Below are 24,283 nucleotides of genomic sequence, written 5' to 3'. Positions count from 1 at the left end.
TTAAAAAAAAAATTTAAAAAAAATTCTCAAAATAGGTGGGAGCTGCGCTACGTCCAGCATTTTCAGTTGATACTCCATCACATGTTACTGCTGCTGCTTGCGAAGTCTGTTCAGCATGGATTGGGTCGGGTGTTGCAAGAGATTTGAATGACCTAAGGTAAACTTATTGTCCTATCAATGGAGCGTTTTTCGTCGGTATGCGCACTATGTTCCAGAGTTACTCATTTTCTCAAACCTTTTCAGGCGTGTCCATCAATTGCTTGTTGTCAGTTTGTCCAAACTGCAATCGAAAACGAACAGCACTCAACTGTATAACGAAAGCATGGCGACGCTAGAAAAGCTCAGCATCTTAAAAGCATGGGCTGAAGTGTACATTGTAGCCATGATTGGTGAGTTCGGATCGAGCGAATCAATTAACTCGAAATGTGTTTTGCATTCAACCATTCATTTACAGGCAACGGTTCGTCTCCTGCAAGTCTAATATCGAAGAAATTGTCCACATCAACCACTACGTACACAACCACAACGACGGCATCAACGTCCAGTCCAATTAACACAGACAATGATAATGGTGATTTCGGTGATTTCGAGAGCCAGGGTGAAAGTCTTCTGTCATTGGTAAAACCTGAACTCGACAACTTGTCTCAGAATTGGTTGGCTGCTTTAAAGGATCATGCCTTGCTGTTGCTTCCATCCGAATTTGCTAATCAATTACCGCATGGCGGTTCGTTCTACACAAATGAGACAATGAATTCGTCCAAGCCGCACTATTTAACCTCATGGCCACAAATACTGTACGCTGCAGCATTATGGTTGAACGACGGTGGATTCGATACGTCAGACACTTCAGATGACGTCAAAAATGGCAATGCTGAATCAGATGGTGGCAATGTCATAAGTCATGGCAGCTTGAGTGCGGATCGTTTCCATTTGATATTTGGAATTTGCATGGAAGCACTGTGCAGTACACGGTCGAGCGAGAAACACGAATCGGTTGTGTCATGCCTCCGAGGAGTTTATACGATACTAAGTAGTCCATGGTCTCGTCGAATGCTATTCAAGGACAAAACTTTGGCTGTCGAACTGTGCAATGTCCTTCACCGGTTGATATTAACGCGTGACTGTCTGGAGATCCAATTACTGTGCATTGAAACGTTGAAGGAAACTATTTCCGGGGCAAAGGAATGTCTTGAGAATGAGAAAGCAGCCAAGCTAAAAGATATCGATGACAACGAACAGAAGACCGAACTTTCGACAGAGTTGGATTTATTGGGTGAGGGCGGAGAATCGGGTGAAATAATCCCTGGACAATCACATGTGTACGCTGTAATGGAAGTCTGCCTCTGCCTATTCGTTCGTCAAATCCCCACAATGAATCCGTCAACGAACACTCGAATTACTTCCGATCAACTGCAATTGAAATGCAATGCAAACGGTACGTTTTCATTGGGCGAAGACAATGGAATGCTGGTGGCATCAACCCTACAATGTCTTGAGGGATTGACTCAACTGTGTTCACCGCAAGGAGCCGCACAAATACTTCCGACATTGCTTTACCTCACTACCAGCGTCATCAAAGAAATCGCTACCAAATCCTCTGACGATCAAACGATCATTGCCAACACTGGACCCATTAAAGCGGCTCTGCATTGCCTGAAATCAATCGCAACGGATCGTTATGCCTCCAATGATCGTACCGCCGCACAATGGAAGAAACTATTGCAGTCCGCATTAGCTTCCATAATTGACCTGACCAAAACCGGTTGTGATAACACTAAAGTGGACGAGGTGACAATGATGTACGCAATTGCTGTGTTCATTCGTCATACGCCAGCCAATCTGGTATCAACTCCAAGCTTGAAGTTTCCGTGCATCAATCATTTCCGTCATTGCTTGCAACATGAAAATTTGATCGTGAAAATGAAGTGCATTCAAACAATGCGATCGATCTTCCTTGGTACGGATTTGAAGGTTGCTACTCCATACATACATGCGCTGGCACCACGGGTCATTGAAGGACTATACACGGAGAAAGCCAAGAATCCAACAACGGAACTCGAATTGGCAATCACTTTGGAGAGTGTGACAACTGTCGAGTCTTTGATATCGTTAGCAGAGCCACAGAATCGTAAGTGCATTAAATTTCAATTGATTTTGTCCTTGACTGTAGCACAGCAAAGAAATGCAATCCCTGCGTATAAAATATGGAAAATGGTTACAAAGGACTACAGCGCTAGCGCAGGGATCGTATTTGAACTTTTGCCATTTTATTGGTCGTGTCATGTCACTTTTGACCCTACTTAATTCACCTTTCCTCGAAGGAAAGTCGAAAATACCAATGCGTTCTCCCTTGCTCTAATTTGTCTATCAAAAATTAATGTAAATCTCTTCCGCACTAACCATGCCAATCGCAGGAAACTTGATGCAAGGTAATTTGTCGCATGTGTGCCTTCTACATAACATCGTCTCGATCAACATATTTACATTCCCTTCTAAAAACTTGCAATTTTTTCACAGGAATTCAGATGCTGACGCTATTGGTTCCGATTTTGATCAACTATCTGCTGGAAGCTCATCAGCTAAAAAGTGCACCCAAATTCCGAACACAATTGCACGATCAGTCACTGAAATGGTTGATGAAAATCGGTCCTAAATATCCGCAAGAATTCAAATCGTTGATGAGTCAGTTGCCGGAACTACGGGCTACATTAGAGACAGCCATACGTAACAATCAAGTGGTCAGCGATCAGAAGCAGAGAATCGAATATGAGAGCAACAGCAATAAATCGAATGTAAATCAAGCGAAGCCTACGATTCAATTGAAAACCGATTTTAGTAATTTTTCGTAGATTCTTCGTCCGTGAGTAGAATATTGGAATTATAAAAAAAAAGAAAAATTTGTAAATTGTTGTTAGATTGTTATTTATAATGTATGTGGTGGCTGATGCACCCAGATTCAATTTATTATTTACGTATTAAACAGTAGTGGAACAACCAACTCCATTATTGTATAGAATGGTCTGTGGATCCAGCATTTAGTTTTATTTTCATTTTTAATTAAAATAATTTCCGCTGAAAGTTTTGTAACCGAAGTTAATTCTGTAATTAGGAAAAATGAAATGTAATCAATTACAATTGTACGATCTAACGCCACACTTTTAATTTGAATAAATTGGAACTTTTTTTAACAATTTTATTTCGATAGAAAATGTCTTTTTTCGTTGTGATCTCTCACTCTGACACCTTTTAATTGGAATAACTGAATTTTACAGATGTCGAACTCGCTTCGCTCGTATCTCACGGTGAGCTCGAAAAATTATTTATTCGACCTCTCGTGGACATGAAATGGTTTTAGTGGTTTTTGTAGAGTAAGAATAACATAACAAGAAAATATTTCGATGGGAAAATTATTTAATTAGATCGATTTTTCGTTTTTGTGGGACCTGCAAGAAGCTTCGAAGACTGTGTGGACTGGTGACTTGTTTGATCACAAAAATATAGTTACTGTTTAGCCTGAGGTCTAAGGGGTCTAAGCTTTACAGCGTTACCAACCATGACATTCATGACTACCAACAAACATCTTTTATGTGGGAAAGTCATTCAACTAGGTCGCTGTGAATTTTAAAGGCTGTATCATACGTAGATTACTTTTATTTTCTCTTATAAAGTATTTTTAGTTATTTTACATAATTTAAGGCGTTAATAAAGGTCGAGAGAGGATTTTTGACTCGAAATAGGTTTTTTTATAAATCGGACCCACGAGTAAATTGCACTATCTCGAGTCAAAAATTAACAACCCTTCCTTTTGGTTCGTTTGTCGTTTCTCTAATAGCCTTTCTAAGCTAATTCTGCAACATTATAGTTGTTTCAATAAAAAATGAGACATTATACGTAGAAAATTGGAATACAAACTCATCCTTCGACCTTTTATTAACCCCTTACATTATATAAATTAACTAAAAATACTTTTTGACAGAAAATAAAAGTAATCCACGTATGATACAGCCTTTAAAATTCACATCGATCTAGTTGAATGACTTTCCTTCATAAAAGATGTTTTTTTGTAGTCATGAATGTCATGATTGGTATCGCTGTAAAGCGTAGACCTCAGGCTAAACAGCTGCTATACAGGTGCCGCACTCTACAAAAACCACTAAAAACATTTCATGTCCACGAGAGGTCGCATAAAAAAAAATTCAAGCTCACCGTGATCTGCAAAGTCAAATCTATTGGGTCGTGTGCTGAAATAGTATTTTACATGCTACATACGTCGAAAACCGTACTTTTCATATTTTCATATTTTAAGTCTTTCGACGCCCTTAGCATGTAAAATTCATTACATAACTCGGAATAAAAAGTGAAAAGTCTCGTTTCCGTGTGTTTATTGACCTCGGCTTCGCCTCGGAGCAACATAATTCACACGAAAACTCTACTTTTCATCTTTTTATCCCTAGTCATGTAAAATACTATTGTGCGACCGGGAATTGAAATACGACTTTTTCAGCACTCATTTTAGTGTTGTAAAGTGACTTATTTGTATGAGTTATTACAGCATTCGTTTTAGAAAATGCAAAGCAATTTGATCGATCAAATTTGAAGAGTGATTGTTTACCATGAAAATTACTCGAAAATTTTGAGTTTTTGCTACCTACCACAACGGACCAGACTATGAAAAGTTGTTTTTCAGGGTCTCACGACCACTTCAACTTTTTCTGGACTGGTCTCTGTCGCGTTCGTCAAAATCAACCACACCGATTCCTAATCCATAAATTTGTGCTTGTTATTGGGCATTTAAATTTACATTGGGTGCTGCGAAAGTCTATCATTACATTAGGGTATAGAGATTATATATTGGAGGTGAAGGCGACACATACAACAATATTTTTCGAAAAACAGTTATCGAAGCAATCTGCTCAAAAACGCAAGAGTGAGTTCACGAGTATCACAATGTTGTTTCCGAATTAATGAAGTACGTAGCAGCCTCCACTGTATTCTGGTTTATTGCCTAACGTATGGTTGGTTGACAAATGAATTCACGTCAAATGAAACAAACCAACGCACTTCAAGCAAAAGTTCTATTAATGACAGCTGCCAAATAGAGTACTATTTTGTATGAAATTTTATCCCCACTCTTTTTACAGTGTAAAATTTTGTATGGAGCACTGTCAAGTTTCAGTACCCTATTTAGAGTACCACTTTTGCTTGAAGTGCGTTGAACAAACACATTCTTCATTTTAATTCGAAGGGAGGATGTTGTGGTATTCGATGTTGTGTCACTGATGTTGTGTCACTGATGTTGTGTCACATTCTTCATGTAATGGATCATTTCCGCAAGGGTCAAACTGCCATGTAATGATCAACTTTCGCAAGGGACTGCCCTACGGCTGGTAATAAAATATTTCTCAGTGTTTTCTCCAATCTGACGTTTAGCATTATAGGCTTCAAGTAGATTTGAAATAGAAATGCATATCGAACTAAGTAAGAACAACGCCTTACAACACCACAACTTCCATTACCAAACTTTTGGCTCAATTTTTTAACTTTTACAAGAACGTGCAACTCACTTCACGTTCCATTCCAGCCCATCATCAGCTGTCAATGTCAAAAGTTTTGTTTTCATGGAAAAACAAATACGTGGGACTGACATTGAGAAACTATAAATTTGTTGAATCTTTTCTCGTCTAATGTGAAGTGTTTGAGTGTGCATTATGTCTTGGTTCACCGATCTAGCCGGAAAGGCGGAAAATATTCTCAATAAAATAGATCAGAATGCAGCTACAGTGTTACACCAAACGACTAACACAAAGTCCACCACATATCCGGTCGAAAGTCTCAGTGACGTTCGACATGAAATATCCCATACATTGACTCCAACTAAACGAATTGTGCCAATATCATCATCAAAGAAATTAGCATTAAAATTGGATCCTGGTGATCCTGATGTAGACGTAACAACTGAAATTGACAACGCTGCAGCAGATGATCGACAGAGCGTAGGTTCGTTGTCTCGGCGGAGTTCGTCCAGTCGGGCTGGAGATGAGAGTACTGTGATCGAAGTGAAACAGACGAGCGTTAGTCCGTCGTTGTTATCGTCTATGAAGGGAACCGTTGGCTTTGAACAAGAGTTGGCTGCAATGAAAATCGTTCTTTCTGAAGTGAAGACGGAAAGAGATGAATTGAAGGTCGAACTGGAATCAGCATTGACACAATTAAAGGTATTGAACAAACAATCGTTGATCGCAGAACTAGACGCTAAATGCGAACATTTAGAGCGAGAAAAGGAACTCTTTGCAGATCAAGTTGACAATCTGAAACGATCCAATGAAAATTACATAAAATCAATTTCTGAATTGGAATCGAGACTGTCGAAAAGTCAGCAAAGCGAGAGCGATCTGCACAAAAAACTCGACTGGGCGAAACGCGAATCAGAACAAACGACAGTCGAACTGCAACAATACAGATCTCGCGCCCAAACCACACTCCAAATGAAAGATAAAATCATCGAACAATTGAAAGAGAAAGACAACGGCGACGATGGAACAAAGTCGACACATCGGATAAACTCGTTCGAAGTGGAGAATCTGAAAGCGGAAAACAGCGGGTTGTTGGAAGAAATTCGAGTGCAGAGCGAACAGTTGGAACAAATCCGACGCTATGTTGAGAAATTGGAAAATCTTCAGCGACATCAGGAATTGGAGTTTGATAGGAAGGTGAAAGCGTTGAATGGCGATCTGCGATCGGAAGAGACAAAGTGGATGCAGTTTGAGACGGACAGCAAAGCGCAAATGAAGGAACTTGCGTCGGTGAAAAATGAAATGAATCGGCTGCAAATCGAGTATTCTAATAAGATTAGAGACAAGTAAGTCGGTTTTGTTTGTTACACCTAATCTTCTAAGTAGTTCTCGCTTCCGTTAACTAAATTAGCCCACTTTTTCAACGAAGTCATTCAGAAACTCAGTTCAGACTCTGAACAGAGGTTCTAGATGACTTCATACTCATTCCCCTTACTACACCATACGACCTTTCCATACATTTAATTGTTCATTCCTCCCCTTTCCTTCCAGAGAATCAGAACTCTATCAACTGCGAACGAAATTAGCCCAACGCTCCTCATCCCCTCAACCGTCATTCGGCTTGGAAGAACGTGTACAGTCATTGACACAGTCACTGGTTCAAAAACAAACTTCGTTGGAAAATATAACCGCCGACCGTAACGCTCTACGGATTCAACTGGAAAAGCTGGAAACACAACACCGCAGCACGATGGTCCAATTGCGACAACAGCGGCCGGAAATCATTAGCATCAACGACACGGACGATGCAAAGGCACAGGTGCCGAATTTTCTGCAAGAAAATCCATTCGATACGGGTGTGGCGAGGCGAGTGAAACGAGCCTATTCAAATTTGGATTCGATGGGAATACGGCTGGGTGTGTTTCTGCGGCGATATCCGTTGATACGGATTTTGGCAATATTTTACGTAGCTTTGTTACATTTATGGGTACTGTTTGTGCTGGTTACGTCGACACCTAGTTTGTAAGGTCGCAGCAATTGAATTGTATTTATTGTACCGATGGTCAATTAAAACCCATTTGTTAAGTCACTGGAGCAGTTTTCTTAACAGAGGAAGTACACTGCGGGCACTCGTCGTATCCTAATGCAGCAACCCGCAGTATTGCAACAGTTTCATCGTAGACATAATAATCGAACAATGAACAAATAGCGGCTGGCCTGACCCCTCAAAATTTCAAAAATCAGTTTTACCAGCGGAACTTGAGTATCCAGTCCGGTCTTGCCTTTCGAAGTATAAATACAAAACGGCTATGATAACACAGTCCCTGACATTTATTTACTAGATTTTTTCATCTTCATTCGGCTGAGTGTGCGCTCTTTACCCAAAATCTCCATCATCTCAGCGACAGGCGGTCCCTCCTGAAATAATTTATTTTCAATAAAAATTGCCAAACGATCAAATAATCGAAACCGTTACCTCCAGTCCGCTCAGAACAATTCGCAGTGACTTCATCAGTTCAATGAACCTAACGTTTTCGCTTTTCGAAAAGTCTTTCAGAATAGGATTCAACTTTTGCTTCCCGAAACTGTCCACGTCAGATAATATCTTCACTAGTTTGTCCAGCGTATCTGTGAACGTACATGTTATAAGTGTCGATAGACCGTAGCATTCAGTTAGAATAATCTTTACCTTTAGGCAAGTCGTGTTTTCGCTTCTGTGGCGCGATCCACAAGTAAGAATATTCCTCTTTGGCTAGTTCATTCAGATTGGATATGCGATCCATCGACCATTCGAGAATCATTTTTATGTGATCGTCACTAAAATCTAAGTTCTTAACGTCATTCGGATATGCAGCTTTCACCAACGCCTTCACTTCTTCAATTAGTCTGGCTTGTTCTGATGGTTGCTTCAATTGTTCTATCAATGCCAAATGATTGCATTGGTCCAGCCATTCCGGATTCAGTTGACACGAATGTGTGTTGATCTTTTGCACGTCGAACTGCGAAATGGAGAAATCGAAAGTATATTTTCGGTCGGAATGTTACATGACTGTCTTGCGCCTACAGAGTCTATCAGTTCGGCCATTGTGTATATTCGAGGTTTCTCGCCTCGTTTTCGTTCAAATCCGCCACCGGATAGCGAGATATAGTTCACCAATGCTTGTGGACTCACACCAGATGTCCTGTTGGGAAATTGTTGACATTAAACTTGTTGTCTCAGGACAGTTTATGTGGAAGATACCACAACACACGCACCTATAGTGTTCGATATTTACATTTCCCTGTCTTTTACTCAGCTTCGTCCCGTCAGCATTCATAAGCAATGGCAAATGTCCGTATTGTGGTGGTACCCATTTAAATGCTCTGCAAAGATTGAAAAACAAAACTGATCAGCCACAGACTAGAGATTGGTTTGGATCTGCTTTACCTGTACAAAAGTAAATGTTTTGTCGTCGATATTTGCCATTCAACGCCTCGCAAGACGTGCGTAATTTTCATCAAGTGATCGTCGACAACATTCGCGAAATGATAGGTGGGATAGCCATCCGATTTAATGATGACTGGGTCGCCCTCATTCCCTGCAGCATCGTACACCATTTTGCCATAAATCAGGTCTTTGTAATCGTCCAGATATGGATCTAATTTGAATCTGATGACGAACGAGACAGAGACGATTAACGAGAGTCAGTCGATCAAATCGGCGACTGTCTACCTGATACAAAATGTGTCCTTGTTGGCCAATTTCTCAGCAATTTGAACTGGTGTCAAGTGTCTACACCGATTGTCGTATCTCGTTGTTTCGCGTGCCTTCAGCTGTTCTTTTCGCAGTAACTCCAATCTCCGCTCTGTGCAGAAACAATAGTATGCTGTGCCATTTTCCAGCAATGTTTTCACCTCTCGTCTGTAAATGTCCAATCGTTCACTCTGTATGTATGGCCCGTACTGTCCGCCAACCAGCGGACCTTCGTCGATCTCGATTCCAGCCCAGCTAAGATCTTTGCATAGTTGTTCCGTTGCCCCGTCAACCAAACGCTTCTGATCGGTATCTTCAATTCTCAAGACCATTTTGCCATTGTTGGCTTTCGCAAACAAATAATTGAAGAAAGCTGTTCTCAAGCCACCCAAATGCAAGTAGCCTGTGAGAGAAGATGTCGGTGAGAAATTTTGTTTGGAAATAATTATTTTATTGATGAAAACAACCTGTCGGACTCGGGGCAAAACGAACGCGCACAGTAGTTGGTGTTCTGGGTGGATTCGGTTCGGTCTGACATAATCTCTTGCTCAATTTTACTTGACTTAATGCAAAACAGTTTCTGAACCCATTCGACAATTTAAACATTTTAAAAAATTCATTTAATTCGGTAAATTGTTTTGCTTTCCCTTTGTGATTATTGCTCGTATTTATCTGATTAAATACCGACCGAACTGGTGAAATTTCTTCAGGTTGATTTTACATGCAGGTGATAAAATTGACAGTTTTCTGAGCCGTCAATAGTGAAAGCCGAGAGCACTTTTGAAATGTCGATGTGATACGAATTGTCAAATTACTGTCAAATTTCATCAATGACGTAACCTTATCAATATTTATATGAAACCCGATCTCTCTGAGGTTAAGACACTTCTGAGTTGATCACGAAGGCGGTGAAACATAAATCTTGACAATTTAGGTTTTGTTAAACACACTTATAGTTATATGTATCGGATTCTATACATTTCTCTCAGCGAACCCAAAACAAAAACAAAATTTGATTAGGGGCTTGCTCTCCAGTAGTCAGAATTTTTCTACTTTAAGTTTTTAAGGTTGGTATAATGTCGGATATGTTTCATAAAAAGGTTAAATTGCCGTTGATGTGTTCTGGTGCGTGGTTTGCAGAGAGTAAGGTAGTACCACTCTCGTAGGAATGTTTACACCAAAAGTATTTTTAGGTTCCGCTTAAAAACCTCCTTCTTTGGTCCCAGACGAATTTATGGGGCTTTATGTTTCATAGATCAGCAATGACAACAACGGTTACAGCTGAATTTTTTGATAGAGATATTTCAGACAGTCGTACGAAAATCCAACCGTTTTTTCGTTGATTAGATTTTCATAAAAACCAAACTATCAGAAATATTTTTAAAAACATTCAGCTGTACTGATGATTTATTTTTATCAATGAACGTATGACCAAGGTTATGAAAAAACAGGTTAAGACACCAACGAAGGCGGTATACATCAAATTTGTTAAACACACTTATAACATTGATTGAAAAGTCAATTAAATTGAAGATCTACTTTACCACTAATATCAAAATTCAAATTTATTGTCAGCATTTAAACATAAAATTTGCAATGAACATTCATAAATTAAAGTACTCATTACCGATTTGATTGTATGAAAAGTAAGTCTGAACTCACAGTCGTTCGTTTTCCCATTGTTTAAAATGTCAACTGTCATGAACACGGAGACAAAACGGATTGAAAACACATGACTGCCAGGTCATCTTACACTTGAAGAAAAATTATTTTTATCAAGTTGAAATTTCACCCATTTCACACGGTCTGTAATGAGTGTGTTTAACAAAACATGTTTAACCTGCGACAGACGGCAATCATATGACCAGAATTATTATCGGGTCTATTACTTCAATCGATCAACATATTTTTAATCTGTTGATTTCAAATCTTGTACTTCAAATTTTTAACATACATTTTGCTATAAAAAGAACTATATTACCCAGAGCTTGTCATTATTTTTGTCGTCGCTATCGATAACAGATAAATAGCCGTATGTGACAGGTTAAAGTGTTAAAATATGTGTTTCAGCGCCTTCATGATCAAATCAGAAGCGTCTTAACCTGTTCTTTCAGAATCTTGCTAATGTCGGCCCGGATGATAGATTAAATGTATTAGCTATTATTTCGTAAACGGACTCACCTTGACATAAATTCTCATTATTGTCAATGTAACTATAAACCGGTTTGGACTATTCATACAAATCGGAGGACATAGCAATTTCATATAAACAAACTCACCTCTCATGAGAGGTCCTCCGCTCCATACAAAGTTTGACATTCCGAGAACCGAAGATAGTTAATTATAACTTGCCTTGTGGTACTTGTCAAAATGTTGCTTTCTCTTTCATGATAACACTCTCTACTTTCATTACATGAGGTTGCATGGCTTATCACTAAACTATAGCTCCTGCTGTAAATTTGTGACTAACTTCATTTCTATTATTATCTGCTTACTCGCCTGCCAGTTCATAATATTGTTTTTGTTTACAAAAATGCTGTAACCAAGAGACTTCGGGGAATATAATCAAAAATAAATTATGGATAAATCGAAATCATATGCAGAAATTACCACTCCGAACAATTACCAAAACGTTGTGAATGATTGGCCAGAATTAAAAAATCAGTCGAAAAGTCAAATCAAACAAAAAGAACCAGTCAACAGTGCCAACCAATCGGATCCAGAAAATCAAGAAGTGAATACTCTTACAAATGCTATACAACGTTTGAGCACCGTCGATAGGCTGCAAACCACTGAAGTAGTTGGTGAGCAAAAATCTAGGGATGACATCAGAGCTGAAAGACGAATTCGTCGTAAAAATGATAAATTAAAAAAGAAGGACGAACATCTACAGCAGAAGATAACTCAAATCAGAGAACCAAAATCGCAAAAAATTCAAATCGTCGATAAAGCAGCATTGGATACTTATGTGAATAGCCGTAAACTAAGCCCAGTTAGAGATCGACAGCGTAAATTCAAAAGCCATTCCACCGTGAAAATTGATCTACTCGATTTGATAAACACGAAAATTGTGAGGCCGATAGACAGGTCATCCATCCAAAGTAGACAGACCGGAAAATTAACCAGCAGCACGCAACGTCACAAGGGAAAGAAAAGTGAAGTTCTGAAAAAGAAGTATGTGTCGCCGCTTAAGAGGAGCATTCTGTCGTCCAGATTATTGCGAAATCAATTGAAATCAGAGGCAACAAGTCAGCCGCATGATGTTGACTCCGATTTGAAAGATACGGATTCGAATAACGTCGATCCAAAAAGATTAGACGACAAACCAACCACACTCAACGAACTACCTTCGATTGAACCTACGGGTTTTCAATTCAGTCGTAAATTCAGACCGTGAGTATTGCAAGTATTATCCTCGACAGTAACAACAGTTCCAACTTCCTTCAGCAGATATTGTGATAACCTAACGAGTACCGAACTTCTATCGATCACAAAAGCTCTGCTAAGTGATATTTTCCGTTTCCAAGACCGTGCCTACAACAAAAACGAAGTCAAAGCACGAAGTCAACGACGATTCGTGGTTGGCTTCAAAGAGTCAATGCGACAGTTGGACATTGGAAAAGTGAAACTGCTGATAATAGCACCGGACCTGGAAACTGGTTAGATCATTTGCTATTCAGTTTGTCAATGAATTTGTAATTTCGTTGGTGTTTCTTTGTCCTCTTTGTGCTACAGGTGGCGACATAGCCGAGACAATCGAAGAAATGAAAACGAAATGCCAGAAATTGGAAATTCCTTATGTCTTTTCGCTGAAACGCCGCCAGTTGGGATATGTTCTGTTGAAAAAGGTTCCAATCAGTTGTGTGGGCATCTTAAACTACCAAGGATCTGAAGAAAATTCGCAGAAGCTGCTACTGTTAATACAAGAAGAAAGGTTGCGTTTTCGAGCGGCCGTGTCCAGTAGAAAATAAATAGTCGATGCATTTGATTGAAGTCATTTGATTGGGCAGAGCTTTCATCGGTAGGTAAAATCAACTTCTACACCTGCTATATTTACGATCAAGCGAGCCGATTTTCATAGGTTGTTTATGAGTCCTCACTTAGCGGAGTAGGGAACAAAGGTTGATTTAGTTTCCACTTCTCTTGCAGCCTCCCAAACTCTTATCTAATCTAGTACTTCAAAATCATTTAAAATCAAATTTACTACTGAGGAAACTCGATCGAAAAGGGAAACAAATTGAATTGAAACTATGTTGAGTAAAATAAGCTGACTGCCAATACTTCATCATATCCATCTACGTCTGTGTAGAATTGCTCATGGTCTCGTTAAAACCCGTTGGTTTCTTCCTATTTGACGCCAAATTGAACTGAATCAAAATAATCAGGTAGCTGGTTATCGCTCCGGTTATCTATAAATTGCACAGAAATGTATAAGAGACGAAAGTAGCGGAAATGTTAGGAAACGTACAGCATACAATGTTGTCATATCCAAGTCAAAAAATCCACAAGCTGTGAAATTAAGCGAATGATTTAGCAGCTTCAGTGACAAGTGGTTGACCACTTGGTAACAGTGATCTTCGTCAATTGCATTGGCCAATTTATGGATTTGAACTCCAGTTTTCTGTGCATCGATCTTAGTTTTCCAGCTGATGAAAATGATGAAGACACATTTCGAGGCCGTGTATACAATGAAAATGATGGAAATTAGTAGACTCTCGGCCGATCGGAATAAAACCGGAATATTCTGTTGATTGAGAGTTCAAAGTTTTCATATAAAATATTTAAAGAAAACATTTGAAATTATGTTACTTGGTCCACTCGGCCACAATAAACGAAAAAGAATTGGGCCGTCAGATTCATAAAACCATTTGCCATCAAAATTAACATTTGAAAACTGAACATTGAGTTGATAGTTTTACCTTTCAGTGACAAATTAAAAATGTTTAGTCAGGACATCTCTATACATAATCACCTAAAGTTACCAATTTCACAGATCTCGTCATGCAGCTGACACAAATTCGTTAATTTCTTATCCATTTTATCGTCAATTTGAAACTGATTCGTCATTCTGATAATTGGATTTCCTAGAAGGAAACATTTTCTATGAAGGGCAGAACGAAACATCAAGGCCGAAATACGGGGGAAGTCAGTGAAATTTAGACATTACTTGGCCTTTGCTGTTTTTTAGCTGATCCACTCATACAACCAAAGCTTCTTGATACTATTTTTCCACTACTACACGCGTGAAGTAAGTATTCCACCCGTATAAGCAGTTTTGTTTATGTGTGGACCAGCTGAAAAACAGCTGATTCAAATTCCTATCGAAATTTCACTGGCGTCCACTGTAAGTGCATTTATATTTCTAACATAATTTCTGATGTCGTAGCAATTTTGACACCCTATGGATCTTTGGATCTCCTCAAAAAACGTCTCTTCAAAGTGTTTTAGCGCCTCACCTGTTAAGTCATTTTCGACACGTCCTGATATGCTTATTTCGTCTACTCGGTGAATTTTGCGATTCCTTTTCATTGGTCTGGCCAATATTTCTTTATGTAAATAACCCGGCAGGTCATTATCGTCGTCATCACGTTCATTCGTCGATTTCAACAGCGAAGCGATAACTTTTTCCTTCTTGGAAAGGTCGAAAAATTTTCTCGTATTTTCGAAGTGGTCGTTGATTGCCGCGAACTTTTGCTTTACATTGTACACCAGAGCGACGTACCACACCTTCGATATGGTGCTCAGAAAAATGGGAATACCCGTGCAGATCCAATACAACGAGTCTAGTCGGAACTCTTGGAACAGCAATAAGTTATACGTAACGAGACTAAACTCCAGTATCGTTATGACCGCTACCAAAATGATTGTCACACGTTTCAGTCGGAAGTAGTCGAATTCAATGTTTTCTTTCAACAGTTTTTCATCGATTTTGTGCATTTGATCGATGCAAGCGATTATCTTCTTCTGATTGAACAAGAGTCCGATGACATCAATCGAATACCTTTTGGTAAAATTGAAAATTATTTTCAATGGAAATGTCTGATTCCATCGTAACGTATAGAGGCACATTCATATTCTGAGAACTATGCCGAGATTGTCTGAGTCGATCACAAAGTTCCCAGAGGATTCAAAGTCTTCTATACGATAACTAAGGAAAAACAAATAATGAATTCGTCCCTAAACATACATTACGGGCTCCAAATACATAATAACCAAACCGATGATGTTGGTCAATGTGCCAGTTTCCTGTTTATCACTTAGTATAAATCTCGTCGAGGACAAATGGTGCTCAAGAACATTGTGAGCAACGTTCACTAGCGCATAAATGTTACCGAAAATTGATAGTTTTAGTATCTTATGCTTATAGTATGCCACTCCTGAAAAGGGTACAACGCCAAAGATAATAGTGAAATATAACAGGAAACTTAGAGCAGATTTCAATTGTAGACGTTGCTTTTCGATTGCCATTGGTAGAATTCGTTCTTTATGACCTTTTGGACCTTTTGATGTCGCATATACCAAAAAGTATACGTGGTATTCGTCGAGAGAAAGGATTCTATAAGTTAAGGCCGAAGCAATAATGCACTTTCAGTTAAACTAATATCCTTAATGTACACTAAAATGCCCACCTACCTGTTCCGTCAAGTAATTCCCTTCAACTACTAAAACAGACCGAAGCCGCAATCATATTAATTGTATGATTAATGCTCATTAGAATGATTGAATGTTGCATTATTAATTGTGTGTGTAATTGTTGGTTTAATTTTAATTATTTTCGAATCGACAGTCACCCTTTTATACTCATTGTACGTTATACTCATTATGAAGACGGACTGGTATGTTTGATCGAATGATAAGTTTTGCATTTTAACGATTTTAGGAATTTTGTAATTAAAGCCGAAGACTCGGCACAGTCCTTAATCAAATTGGTTGTAGAGGAGTTTCCATGTTTTAAAGATGAAGGAATTTATAGTGAAGGTTTACAAGAGGGTGCAAATATTAGTTGGAGATATTTGACCACGTTTTTTTGGTGAAGGTCTCGGACGATTTGATGACATTCAAACAGTCACAATGTTTGCTGATTTAGTGACCCTCCAGTTCTAGTCCATTTGGTGCAATTAAGTACGGGATATTATATTCGACCGATAAATTAATTCAATGCTACCGATAAAAAGTAATAAATGACCGATAAATATGGTACCGATAGAAAATAATAAATGATCGATAGGAAATCCACAAGTACCGATAAAAATATTCAAAACTACCGATAATTTTTTACCGATAAAAAGTACTAAAATACCGATAAGTTGGGAACTTTATCGATCGTTAATCACTTTTTATCGGTAATCTACTATTTTTTATCGATCATTCATTATATTCTATCGGTAGTTCAATATATTCTATCGGTAATTTATTATTTGTTATCGGTAGTCTATTATATTCCATCGGTAATTTATTATTTTTTATCGGTACTTCCGAGTATTAAGTACTCTGACGAACTACTTGATTTATTAAACAAGGGTGAGTTGTTATTTTACCTGTCTTAGATATATTTAAATAACGTTGCATCCACAGACACAATTTTCGTCAATAGATCTACAGAAGAAGTGGAGATTCGTGGTCAATTTACGTTGTTGATCAATTGAAGGATCTGGTACAGTAAGTTAACATCACCACATACATTTAAATTTTTGCTGAAAACTAACACAATTTTACACCAAACGATACTTCGTACTTTTTCCAAAAAGGGTGCGAATCCAAAATTATCATCAAAATAATAATAATTTTGCACCGAAATGTAGGCAACAATTTAGCCATGTCATTCATCTAAAGAGGTACCGGCACTTTGCTGAAAAGCCTACATTAGGGCGACTTTTAAATACTGGATTTTCGTTTAGTTTTGATGATATCTTTCCACCAGAATCCTTTTTTCAAGATGTACGACCGCAATTCCGACCACGAATGTGTTAGCTTTCAACAGAAAATAGATTTGGTTGTAGCAGTTTGACCAGCTATGAGAACAATGAGCAGTTTCTGAAAATTTCGTTAAACTGCTCAAGTTTCTCAGAGCAGGTCAAACGACTACAACCAAAACTAATTTTGATTTAAAGCTAACACATTCGTGGTCGGAATTGCGGATTGCGGAAAAAGGATTCTGATAAAAAGATATAAAAAATGAAATACGAGGCACACGAATGTAGGCTACAAATTTAGCTAAGTACCGGTGCCTCTTAATGAAAAGTTATAACAATGACGAAAAAGAGTGTGCATCGGAACCCCACAGACCCGTGTCTTTCATAAATAGTTTCTTTATTTGTTACCTAATCACTGACACTGTTACTGCGATTTTTTTACAAGAATAATAATAAATATTACAATAATGAAAAATCCGATAAAATAGGCCGTAATGTGATTACCATCCTCTTCTTTACTTTGTTTCTTTATAACTTTCTGGAAATAAGATTAAATTAATGGTCATTTTCCAGAAAGACAATTTGATAACGTACAAATGCAATTGCTGCAGCAGTACATAACAATTGTTCTTCGGTAGTTATTGCAGATTCTGTGTGAAATATAACTGTTCCCGAGAAGTCGTTTTCATCAATATCTTCACCAACGGGAATTTGTATGTTGCATAATTGAGTTTCTGAATTGACTCTAAATATCTGTACATTTAAGAGAGATCATTTAGTTGCATGACAATTGAATTTGCATATCTGTGGTGTAGCGAAAAGTAGATGTGACATGGACAAAATGATTTTCATTTACAGAGATCTATTAACTAACAAAATGATGTAGCAGCTTAATTTTTCAATTGTACCTGCTTGGTCCTCATAAACAAAAATTACAAAATCACTTAGATGGAAGCAACCATCCAAGGTAAGGAAACAAATGACGTTTTTATCAGAGTTTCGTGGCTTGAGGTCACAACTTACAGCAAATTGTCCTATTTGGAAAGACCTGACAGTAATATCATTGTTGACACAGCTATTAATGATTTGTAGGCTTGTTTCGACAGGTGCTGTAACTCCTACGTTTACAATTCCAATCGCCACACTTTTATAGAATATGTCGAATTTGTGAAATGTGTGTCCCTGCAAATAAGGAATTAGACACTTTTCAAATATCCAATTCTTATCGCCTAAACGTTTTATTACATTCAATTCCACCGTTTCTATTTTGTTAATACTCATCAATGGAGTTCCGTTCATGTTTTGCACTGATATATCAAAATTGAAACCATATCCTTTCGCTTGTAGAGATCCATTTTCGTCACGAATGAAAAATGAATAGCCTTAAAGGTGATCAATGAGTTTCTCAACATAACATTTTAGTAAGTGTGTACCAGCATCATCCGAAGAATTATATTCAAATCGGACTCTTTTAGATGAATTAAATATACTCAAAGAAAATTCGTCTGTGAATGGAGCACTAGGACCACTAGCAACATGAGCCATTCCCATAACTTCATTGTATGATGGTGGTGGTTGCTCTCCAACCTCAGTATTGTTCGAATATGCTGGTAATCCATTTTGAGTGTTTGACACTACGAACAACAGTTTCAAAGTAATTCTCGTTCAATTAAGTGAGACTTACGGGCAGTCAGCATTGAAAACTTTCAATTTAATGATGTCATCTGAAGGCTAGTCGTTTCAATATTATACTATTACTATTACTAATAAAAAAGCATCAGAAAAAATAGTAGATTATTCACCTCTGTCCAAATGTTTATTTAGACACTTGGGGAATTGTTGCATGAGCCGAAGGCGAATGTTATATCCCCAAGTGTCTAAATAAACATGTGTACAGAGGTGAATACGCTATTTTATCTACCGACAGCGAAATAATAGCACTTTTTCACTGCTATTATTTCACCTAGGTAGATAAAAACTATTTACTCTACTATAGTGCCTAAACCACCAGTAAGGTGGTGTAACTATCACTATATGTTCACTATCCTAGGAGCATTGAATATAACAGTTGTCAAATTGTATGCTTAAGAGCCGCTAGCGTAGTTGGCGCGAACTGTTGAAAATGTAACTGGTGATTTGTGCACTTATAGATGTCATTCCTCTTAATGTTCAGTTCACGACTGAAAGCATGACATGGCTCAGAGTTATGAATTCTAAGACATGCCATTATTCGTACAGGTAGTTGACGCGCTTGTTAGGTCGTTGAATTATAACCACAATGTATGTTGCATTATAGAAGGACGAAGAGGAGTAGGACGCTCTAAAGTGTGATGGATAGATGGCGTCGAATCAGATAGTCGGGCGCTTGGAATAAGAGGGAATAAGAGGTTGGCAAAGTGCAGCAAACGACTGGACACGCAGGAACCGGATTCTCGACCAGGCCAAGGCCCACAAGTGGCTGTAGTGATGGAAAAGTGAAAGTAAGTATATATTGAATTCGGTAAATAATTGCATTTTCCAAGAGTAAATTTTCATTGAGGTAGCTGTAGTTTCATTTATTGTACAATGTATATTGTATGGAGATTAAAATAATTTCACATTCCTTTGACGATCAGGAATCCAGTAGACGATATTTAATTCAACATATTCTGTTGCGATAACCCGCATAACCTTGTGCTTTTTTGTGTTCGCATCCCCATTTTTCCAGGCCGAACCAGGATATGATCATTATTACAATGAGGACAGTTACACAAAGACATCCACCAACGTAACCTTGCCAACCACCATCCTCTCTTTTACTCACTTGTTTCACTAAAACTTTCTGGAAGTTGGATCCATATTAAATAGATATTAAACATGAACAAAAAATTATAAACGTACAAAAGCAATTCCGGCAGCAGTACACAATAGTTGCTCGTAGCTTGTGATTCCTGTTTCCGGATGAAATATAATTTTACCGGTAAAATCATTTTCTCCAACAGACATTTGTATGTTGCATAATGGAGTTACCGATGAACTGTCACGAAATATCTGTGGATTGAAATTCTATTGGTAAATTAAGTTCAAATCAGTCAAAATGTTAAAAAACAAGGTGTTATGGTGACTGTTTTAAAATTCGTAGTGACTATTCGCAGGCGCCTGCCAATATCCAAATTATTACTAAAGATGCTATTGGCAGGCGCCTGCCAATCAATAGCATCTCCCTTGTACAAATTGCTATTGGCAGGCGAACTTGCCTGCGAATAGTCTTTTCCCTTTTACGGAGGCTATTGGCAGGCGCCTTCACAAAGACTATTTGCAGGTGAAATGGCCTGCCAATAGCATCTACGTTTAAAATTAGTAGTTTTCAAAAAAGTCTGAAAAACATTAGCTCTTCGGCTCTAAATGAAAATTGTTCAAAAAAATTGGTGTATTTCCACCCTCTGTTACCACCTCTATACATATCAATTTTAATGTAGGTTGAGGAGCTAAATTAAAATACAAGTCAATAATTTTATGTGAAACAAAATCCCTTCTAAAAGCGATGAAATAATGAAAGTCAAATACATTAAAGTCTAAGCGATAAAATTATGAACTCAGCAAGTGCTCAGCGTTTTGAATGATACAAGCTTGCCATCGTCAGAAATTCAACCAAAATAACTTACATTGATAAATTAACCCTCGACGAGACATTAAATTAGCTTTCGTTCCTAGGACTGAGGACTAATTTCTTATGATCTGTGTCAAAAATGTTTTGTCCCGGTAAATGTTAACTTACAGCAAATTCGCCTAATTTGAAAGACCTGACGATGATTTGTGAATTGGCACTTTTATTAATGATTCGAAGACACTCTTGTACGTTTGATTTTTCGGCTACAATCACATGACCAATGACCACACCTTCATGTAATATGTCGAACTTGTGTGAAATATTTCCCTGCAAATAAAAAGTAGTAAGACACTGTCCAAAATGATAACGAACTGTATCGCATTCTAATTTGCTCCAAGTCTTCTCACATATAATTCATTCGACTCTTTTTTGTTGATTTTCATCATTTGCATTCCGTTTATATTTTGTACCGAAGTATCAAGATCGTGTACATCTCCTTTGGCTTGAAGAGATCCAGCACTGTCACGAATGAAAAATGAATAGCCTTAAAGATATCAAATAAGTGGCTCAGTAACTGGATAATATTTCAATAAGTACCGAAAACATCTGAAGAATTAAATTCAAACAGGACACTTTGTGATGCACCAAATATACTCGAAGAAAATGCTTCTTCCATTAATGGAACACTTGCAAAATTATTCATTTCGATAACCTGATTGTATGAGGGTGGTTGTCCACCATTAGAATTGTTGGAAAGAAGTTGAAGATCCATGTCGATTGCCTGAAGCTGTAAAATAACTATTTTAAGCCAATTCTCATTTAAAGAATAGATACTTACGATAATGTAAAGAATATTTATTTATTAACCGATTTGATTGATGTCACTTAAAGATCGCGATATATATCGGGCTAATCATTGAAAGATTCAGGGGGTTACTGCCACAGTTCACAATATTCGACCGAGTCAGAGTTGATAATCAAATCAAAATGTTTGTATATCGTAGGAGTAATGAATAGTTGTCATGTGAAATCAAGAGCCGCTAACATATGTCTTAAGTGTCGGGATCAGTGATCAATTCGCACGAACTTTTAAAAATGATTTTTCAGTGTTCGAATATTCTATTCAAATTTAGTTAAAAATACCGAATGCATCATCCAAATGTTTGAAAGCAAACAAACTTAAACGGTCATAAGTTCTTATACCTTTATCATTTCGACCGAATTTGTACTTTAATACTTTTCATACAACTTGTTGCTGAATAATCAGATATTACGAAATTTGAATGATGAAACATTCAGCTATCTTCTATTGGCATAATTTTGTTAACCTACCAGCAGGCCCGGACTGGCCATACTGGGCGTTCGGACGATTCCCGAAGGGCCTTTTTTGAATTTCAACAATTTAATGTTCAAACAAATGAAGCTCATTTTAGCGAACATAGACAAAATCTTTAATTTCCTATCGAAATGTTTCTACTGAGGCCTTTCAGTTAATTCTTTCTTCAATTTCCAATCAAAATTTTCTTAATGAATCCTTTTTCTCTATTTTTTCTTTGTTTCCCAATCGAAATTTTTCCACTGAAGCCTTTCTGTTTGTTTTCTAGAAATGTCTCAGTAGGAAAATTTCGATTGTAAATCAAAGAAAAATTAACAGAAAGGCCTCAGTAGGAAATCTAAGAAAAAATTAACAGAAAAGCTTCAGTAGGAAATCGATAAAAAATTGAGAGAAATGCCTCAGTAGAAAAATTTCGATTGGAATCACACAAAAAAACAGGAAAATTTTGATTGGAAATCGAAAAAAATGAACGAAAAGCCCTCTCCTAATCAAAATTTATGTACTTTCACTAGCGAGCGAAGTGAGCGAAATTTTTAAAATAAATTTTTCGTTAGTTGAACATTTTTATTTCTTTTAAAATTTTGCACCGCCAAATCGCTGCGCCCTAGGTAAATGTCTCAATTGTCCATGTGATGTGGCGGAACTGTGTGATTCACTTTCACTGTGGAAATTATACAATATTAATCAGTCATATGAATCGAGGGCCTAATTGGAAAAAGTCGCCCGAAGGCTAGGGCCTTTTGACTTTCTCCCCGAAGGGCTTTTCGAGCCAGTCGGGGCCTGCCTACCAGTGAATTAAACTGAAATAAATAGATTGTTTTTGTGAGTAATTGTTTTGTGTGAAGTAATTGGCGTTGCAATGAACGAGTTTATCCCTAAGAAGTGTTTTACTGGCAAGAGCCATTTATCACGACATTTGAGGGACTGCATTGCAGAGAAAAAGATATTGAGGAGGACATACTTTCGTCGAAAACTCAATGATACAGGGTTGAAAATGGAAATTGATCGTTTGCACGTGTACACAAGGGCTAGGATGCTAGGATAAGGGATGCCGGGGTTCCCATATGCTTATGAATAAACTGAAGCAAGTCAGACCCGATAGTAAAATGTTCAAAAATATAAATAAGCTTTTGAAACGCCTGCCAAAAAGAGTTGTACACTACAGTTGTACTAGTGTTAACTACTGGTGATAGTATAAAAACTGTGCCCGAACTGAAGGCAAGGGATGGCTCTCTGATGAGTAATCCATTTGATAAAGCTAACGCCATTGCTAAAGTATATAGCGACGTTCACTGACAGAATAGAGAAATGGGTGATCCCAATACTCTCCCTAGCAACCAAACTACAATTATTAAGGTGGTAACTACGTTTATGAATCACTGCTACTTTGTTCGCTCGTGTTGTTGTTGTTGTTGTTTTTAAGCCATATTAAAAATCAGCGTTTCTCAAACCAAAGCACTGACAGTGCGTTGCTCAAACTTATTTTCCTCCCTAAATCGATTTTTTGAGAGAGTTTGGATGCTAGATGCTAGGGAGAGTATTGGTGATCCTGATTTTGATGCAGTCGTTTGTCTGAGGTAAATTCGTTCTCTCAGTTGACTGCGCAACATTTATTTGAACCTCGTTTGACAGATGCTGAACAAATCACATTTATTCTTAAAGGTATTAAAAATAAAAACTCCAGTAGACCTGATGATATCCCGAACGTTGTCCTGAAGAAACTTCCTGTTTCAGCACACGGATTTCTGGCTAAGTTACTTAATTGTATTCTGAGTTTGGGATACTACCCCAGTTCATGGAAGACTGCCCAAGTAGACTAGAAATGCGATTTCCAAGTTTTATTCGCGTTGCCCACACTATTTTTCACAACAAAGACAACTTAACTTTGAAAAACAGTGCGAAAATGTTACTTTCATTATATATTGAATTTAATAATGATATTGTTAGGGATTCTGTTGCAACACAACCTGCTGAGTACGCAGGTATTTTTTTTAAACAGTTTTTTTGATTGTTTCTTGAGACTATCTTAAAACTAATTCCCCTGCCGATTCCCCCACAAATAGTACCGTTTGAATCACACATGCAGTATCATGTGTTCAAGTTCAAGCGCCAAGATAATATATTACTTCCAATAAATTTCTAATGTATCGCCGTTACAAAATCGTTATTTTGTTAATTTCAACATAAATTTTTCTATCC

The 24,283-nt window shown here is 37.7% G+C and overlaps 7 protein-coding genes across 13 annotated transcripts in view; 3 read left to right on the top strand and 4 right to left on the bottom strand.

Moving 5' to 3' along the window:
• Positions 1-3,188, top strand: part of LOC119074017 (HEAT repeat-containing protein 5B) — a 28,794-nt gene extending 25,606 nt beyond the window's left edge. For 5 of the 7 annotated variants that reach the window (XM_037179996.1, XM_037179988.1, XM_037180004.1 and 2 more), the window contains 5 exons: positions 36-157; positions 244-389; positions 455-2,128; positions 2,415-2,429; positions 2,518-3,188. In XM_037179996.1, coding sequence (XP_037035891.1) covers positions 36-157; positions 244-389; positions 455-2,128; positions 2,415-2,429; positions 2,518-2,849 — 2,289 coding nt within the window. In that variant the 3' untranslated portion in view covers positions 2,850-3,188. The remainder of the gene's footprint in view (positions 1-35; positions 158-243; positions 390-454; positions 2,129-2,414; positions 2,430-2,517) is intronic. The other 2 variants (XM_037179965.1, XM_037179980.1) reach the window with 1 other exon arrangement.
• A 2,408-nt stretch (positions 3,189-5,596) lies between these two features.
• LOC119074092 (golgin-84) lies at positions 5,597-7,600 on the top strand. Its single transcript, XM_037180055.1, has 2 exons — positions 5,597-6,859; positions 7,065-7,600. The coding sequence occupies exons 1-2, from the start codon at positions 5,709-5,711 to the stop codon at positions 7,537-7,539; spliced, it is 1,626 nt and encodes a 541-aa protein (XP_037035950.1). The 5' UTR covers positions 5,597-5,708; the 3' UTR covers positions 7,540-7,600.
• Positions 7,601-7,832: 232 nt separating this feature from the next.
• Positions 7,833-10,020, bottom strand: LOC119074007 (probable glutamate--tRNA ligase, mitochondrial). Its single transcript, XM_037179944.1, has 8 exons — positions 9,714-10,020; positions 9,226-9,649; positions 8,941-9,162; positions 8,769-8,876; positions 8,578-8,695; positions 8,203-8,512; positions 7,990-8,141; positions 7,833-7,931 (listed from the first exon to the last, which is right to left on the bottom strand). The coding sequence occupies exons 1-8, from the start codon at positions 9,850-9,852 to the stop codon at positions 7,845-7,847; spliced, it is 1,560 nt and encodes a 519-aa protein (XP_037035839.1). The 5' UTR covers positions 9,853-10,020; the 3' UTR covers positions 7,833-7,844.
• A 1,689-nt stretch (positions 10,021-11,709) lies between these two features.
• Positions 11,710-13,252, top strand: LOC119073999 (selenocysteine insertion sequence-binding protein 2). The gene is made up of 3 exons (XM_037179932.1): positions 11,710-12,639; positions 12,697-12,905; positions 12,982-13,252. The coding sequence occupies exons 1-3, from the start codon at positions 11,825-11,827 to the stop codon at positions 13,215-13,217; spliced, it is 1,260 nt and encodes a 419-aa protein (XP_037035827.1). The 5' UTR covers positions 11,710-11,824; the 3' UTR covers positions 13,218-13,252.
• A 127-nt stretch (positions 13,253-13,379) lies between these two features.
• On the bottom strand, positions 13,380-15,714 carry LOC119083334 (gustatory receptor for bitter taste 66a). The gene is made up of 6 exons (XM_037193060.1): positions 15,434-15,714; positions 14,703-15,247; positions 14,229-14,330; positions 14,056-14,165; positions 13,715-13,990; positions 13,380-13,655 (listed from the first exon to the last, which is right to left on the bottom strand). The coding sequence occupies exons 1-6, from the start codon at positions 15,712-15,714 to the stop codon at positions 13,542-13,544; spliced, it is 1,428 nt and encodes a 475-aa protein (XP_037048955.1). The 3' UTR covers positions 13,380-13,541.
• Positions 15,715-17,544: 1,830 nt separating this feature from the next.
• Positions 17,545-18,951, bottom strand: LOC119073992. The gene is made up of 6 exons (XM_037179920.1): positions 18,844-18,951; positions 18,593-18,793; positions 18,405-18,541; positions 18,183-18,341; positions 17,754-17,912; positions 17,545-17,697 (listed from the first exon to the last, which is right to left on the bottom strand). Exons 1-6 carry the CDS (start codon positions 18,854-18,856, stop codon positions 17,584-17,586), a joined length of 783 nt encoding a protein of 260 aa, XP_037035815.1. The 5' UTR covers positions 18,857-18,951; the 3' UTR covers positions 17,545-17,583.
• Positions 18,952-19,661: 710 nt separating this feature from the next.
• Positions 19,662-21,758, bottom strand: LOC119073979. The gene is made up of 6 exons (XM_037179892.1): positions 21,587-21,758; positions 21,346-21,535; positions 21,156-21,292; positions 20,917-21,075; positions 20,040-20,189; positions 19,662-19,980 (listed from the first exon to the last, which is right to left on the bottom strand). Exons 2-6 carry the CDS (start codon positions 21,518-21,520, stop codon positions 19,798-19,800), a joined length of 804 nt encoding a protein of 267 aa, XP_037035787.1. The 5' UTR covers positions 21,521-21,535; positions 21,587-21,758; the 3' UTR covers positions 19,662-19,797.
• Between the last annotated feature and the right edge of the window lie 2,525 nt (positions 21,759-24,283).

The sequence above is a fragment of the Bradysia coprophila genome, chromosome II, assembly GCF_014529535.1.
Source record: "Bradysia coprophila strain Holo2 chromosome II, BU_Bcop_v1, whole genome shotgun sequence".
Taxonomy (NCBI): Eukaryota; Metazoa; Arthropoda; class Insecta; order Diptera; family Sciaridae; genus Bradysia; species Bradysia coprophila.
Note: the sequence above shows the minus strand (reverse complement) of the source record. Positions and strands in the feature narration are given on the sequence as shown.

What these genes read in the sequence shown, in the direction of transcription:
- LOC119074092 (XM_037180055.1), top strand. Translation starts at nt 5,709, where the DNA reads ATGTCTTGGTTCACCGATCTAGCCGGAAAGGCGGAAAATATTCTCAAT. An exon ending in TCTAATAAGATTAGAGACAA is followed by an intron (nt 6,860 to 7,064) that starts GTAAGTCGGTTT and finishes CTTTCCTTCCAG; the next exon opens with AGAATCAGAACTCTATCAAC.
- LOC119074007 (XM_037179944.1), bottom strand. Translation starts at nt 9,852, where the DNA reads ATGTTTAAATTGTCGAATGGGTTCAGAAACTGTTTTGCATTAAGTCAA. An exon ending in AAAACACGACTTGCCTAAAG is followed by an intron (nt 8,142 to 8,202) that starts GTAAAGATTATT and finishes GTACGTTCACAG; the next exon opens with ATACGCTGGACAAACTAGTG. An exon ending in TTGTTCTGAGCGGACTGGAG is followed by an intron (nt 7,932 to 7,989) that starts GTAACGGTTTCG and finishes AAATTATTTCAG; the next exon opens with GAGGGACCGCCTGTCGCTGA.
- LOC119073999 (XM_037179932.1), top strand. Translation starts at nt 11,825, where the DNA reads ATGGATAAATCGAAATCATATGCAGAAATTACCACTCCGAACAATTAC. An exon ending in TTCAGTCGTAAATTCAGACC is followed by an intron (nt 12,640 to 12,696) that starts GTGAGTATTGCA and finishes TTCCTTCAGCAG; the next exon opens with ATATTGTGATAACCTAACGA. An exon ending in AGCACCGGACCTGGAAACTG is followed by an intron (nt 12,906 to 12,981) that starts GTTAGATCATTT and finishes TTTGTGCTACAG; the next exon opens with GTGGCGACATAGCCGAGACA.
- LOC119083334 (XM_037193060.1), bottom strand. Translation starts at nt 15,714, where the DNA reads ATGGCAATCGAAAAGCAACGTCTACAATTGAAATCTGCTCTAAGTTTC. An exon ending in ATGTATTTGGAGCCCGTAAT is followed by an intron (nt 15,248 to 15,433) that starts GTATGTTTAGGG and finishes TTTTACCAAAAG; the next exon opens with GTATTCGATTGATGTCATCG. An exon ending in ATATGACAACATTGTATGCT is followed by an intron (nt 13,656 to 13,714) that starts GTACGTTTCCTA and finishes TGCAATTTATAG; the next exon opens with ATAACCGGAGCGATAACCAG.
- LOC119073992 (XM_037179920.1), bottom strand. An exon ending in TAGAAACGGTGGAATTGAAT is followed by an intron (nt 18,342 to 18,404) that starts GTAATAAAACGT and finishes CCTTATTTGCAG; the next exon opens with GGACACACATTTCACAAATT. An exon ending in TCCAAATAGGACAATTTGCT is followed by an intron (nt 17,913 to 18,182) that starts GTAAGTTGTGAC and finishes TTAAATGTACAG; the next exon opens with ATATTTAGAGTCAATTCAGA.
- LOC119073979 (XM_037179892.1), bottom strand. Translation starts at nt 21,520, where the DNA reads ATGGATCTTCAACTTCTTTCCAACAATTCTAATGGTGGACAACCACCC. An exon ending in TAATTCTTCAGATGTTTTCG is followed by an intron (nt 21,293 to 21,345) that starts GTACTTATTGAA and finishes GATATCTTTAAG; the next exon opens with GCTATTCATTTTTCATTCGT. An exon ending in CTGCTGCCGGAATTGCTTTT is followed by an intron (nt 19,981 to 20,039) that starts GTACGTTTATAA and finishes TCCAACTTCCAG; the next exon opens with AAAGTTTTAGTGAAACAAGT.